At 60.2% G+C, this 2,116-nt stretch overlaps 1 protein-coding gene across 1 annotated transcript in view; it reads left to right on the plus strand.

Annotated features, from left to right (window-relative positions):
* Positions 1 to 606: 606 nt before the first annotated feature.
* LRRC3C (leucine rich repeat containing 3C) overlaps positions 607 to 2,116 on the plus strand; it is a 1,710-nt gene continuing 200 nt past the window's right edge. The window contains exons 1-3 of the mRNA XM_015570797.1: positions 607 to 715; positions 905 to 956; positions 1,318 to 2,113. Coding sequence (XP_015426283.1) covers positions 607 to 715; positions 905 to 956; positions 1,318 to 2,113 — 957 coding nt within the window. The remainder of the gene's footprint in view (positions 716 to 904; positions 957 to 1,317; positions 2,114 to 2,116) is intronic.

The raw sequence follows: 2,116 nt of genomic DNA on the forward strand, positions 1-2,116 counted from the left end.
AGACAGCCGTATCTGACATTAGGCACCTTGAAGAACCCCTTCCAACTGCCAGAGGGGCCATCTACCAACAGTGCAGAGAACAAGCTAAAATCGAACCACAGTGCTCCTTCCCAGGTGAGAGGGCTGGGCACCCTGTGAGGAGCAGAAAACGAAGTCCTCCAGGGTGAGTCAAGTTTTCCAGGGAAAGGGCTGAGACAAGTTTGCTACAGGGTGCAGTAGCAGGGCAGAGACGGAGAGTGGGGGGAGGGATGGGTTTGGGGGGAGCTGGAGGCAATGGATGTGAGATTGAGCCCACCCAGTTTTGCCCGCAGGTCTGTCAAGCGAGGATCCTTCTGCTGGGCCAAGCTCTGGGCAACGGAAGGGTCTCCTCCCCGGCTGAGAGAGGAGGGATGGAAGATGACAGCAGCAGGCCTTGGGAGGGGAGCCCGAGGCAGGGAATGGAAATGGCGCCTGGTCTCCCCAGGCAGAGTTCATCAGGGTCCAGGATCTGCCCTCTCTTGGCATCGTCTAGCCAGGCCATGGCTCAGGTATCTGATACCTGGGGCCCGGAGTCACATGCCAGGAAACCCAACACTCTTGGGTCCCAGCCCCCAACTTCCAGCAGCTATGAGCAAGCAGGACTTCTGGAGAAGGAAGCGGGCCTCCAGAGCGGAGCAGCAGGGAGGCTACTTCCGGGAGGGGGGCAGCCCAGGAGAAGGCTCTCCCCCCAACAGAGGTGAGAGGCTTAGAGGAGAAAGGGGACAGGGCAGAAAGGGGTGCGTAGAGGAGACAAAGCTGGAGCAGGCAGAGGGGTGGATGCTCCAGGAAAAGGGGTAGATGGGCACTGAGGTGGGCCCTTAGTCATCTCGTGTAGCTGGATGCCCTGAAGTCCTATGACTGACCTGTCCTATTTGTATCCTTCGCTCTAGTGCCAACTGGCCTTCTGGTGCCTACCTGGCCCGCCTGGCAGCCACCAGGTAAGTTGGTGGAAAAAGACTATTCCACTGAGGAAAATCCATACATGGGCAGAAGCAGAAACTTGGAAGCCCCCAGACCCAGAATGACAACAGGGCCTTGGCCCAAGAGACTTCATAGATTAGCCCTCCAGAACCAAAGACTCTAGAAGAGTCTCAGGCCCAGGGGACTTCCTACCCAAAGGGCCTGAATGAGGAGCCCTAAACCCCAAAGAGAAAGCAAAACATCGCCAGTCCTTCGAGATCCCCAAAGGAAGGTCCCCAATTCAAAGAGACTCCACAGGGGGTCCCCAGGAAGAGAGCTGGCCCTGGGAAATGGAATTCCCTTGACTCACTTTCCTTTACGGGACTTTCTCTTCCCCAGATCCTACTCCATTCCAGGACTATGCCAATCGGTGGCCATGCTCACACCAGCCAGTCACCTCCTGTCCCTGCTGCTGGTGATGGGCACAGGGGGTACCATGCCCAGCCCCCAGGTACCTCCCCAGGGCTGCTACATGGCGGAGGAAGCTGGTGAGCGGACATTCCGCTGCAGCCAGGCAGGCCTGACTGCCGTGCCCACTGGCATTCCCAACGACACCCGCAAGCTCTACCTGGATGCCAACCGGCTAGCATCGGTGCCAGCTGGTGCCTTCCAGCACCTGCCTGTTCTGGAGGAGCTGGATCTGTCCCATAATGTCCTTGCCCACCTCTCAGGGGCTGCTTTCCAAGGCCTGGCGGGCACGCTGCGGCACCTCGACCTCTCTGCCAACCAGCTGGCTTCAGTGCCCGTGGAGGCCTTTGTGGGGCTGCAGATCCAAGTGAACCTGTCTGCTAACCCGTGGCGCTGCGACTGTGCCCTCCAGGAGGTTCTCAGACAGGTGAGGCTGGCACCGGGCACTGGGACAGGCATCGTGTGTGGCCCTGGAGCCCGACCAGACCTCGTGGGGCAGGAGTTTCTGCTGCTGGCAGGGGAGGAAGAGCTGTGTGGGATGGGGCGGGGCGGGGCCCGGCGGAGCACAGATGTGGCCCTGCTGGTCACCATGGGGGGCTGGCTGGCGCTGGTGGTGGCTTACCTGGCCCACTATGTGTGGCAGAATCGGGACGAGACCCGACGTCCCCTCAAGAGGGCCCCCGTGCTGCCGGTGCGCTCAGAGGACTCCTCCACCCTCAGCACAATGGTA

Source organism: Myotis davidii, unplaced genomic scaffold, assembly GCF_000327345.1.
Source record: "Myotis davidii unplaced genomic scaffold, ASM32734v1 scaffold327, whole genome shotgun sequence".
In the NCBI taxonomy this organism is placed as follows: Eukaryota; Metazoa; Chordata; class Mammalia; order Chiroptera; family Vespertilionidae; genus Myotis; species Myotis davidii.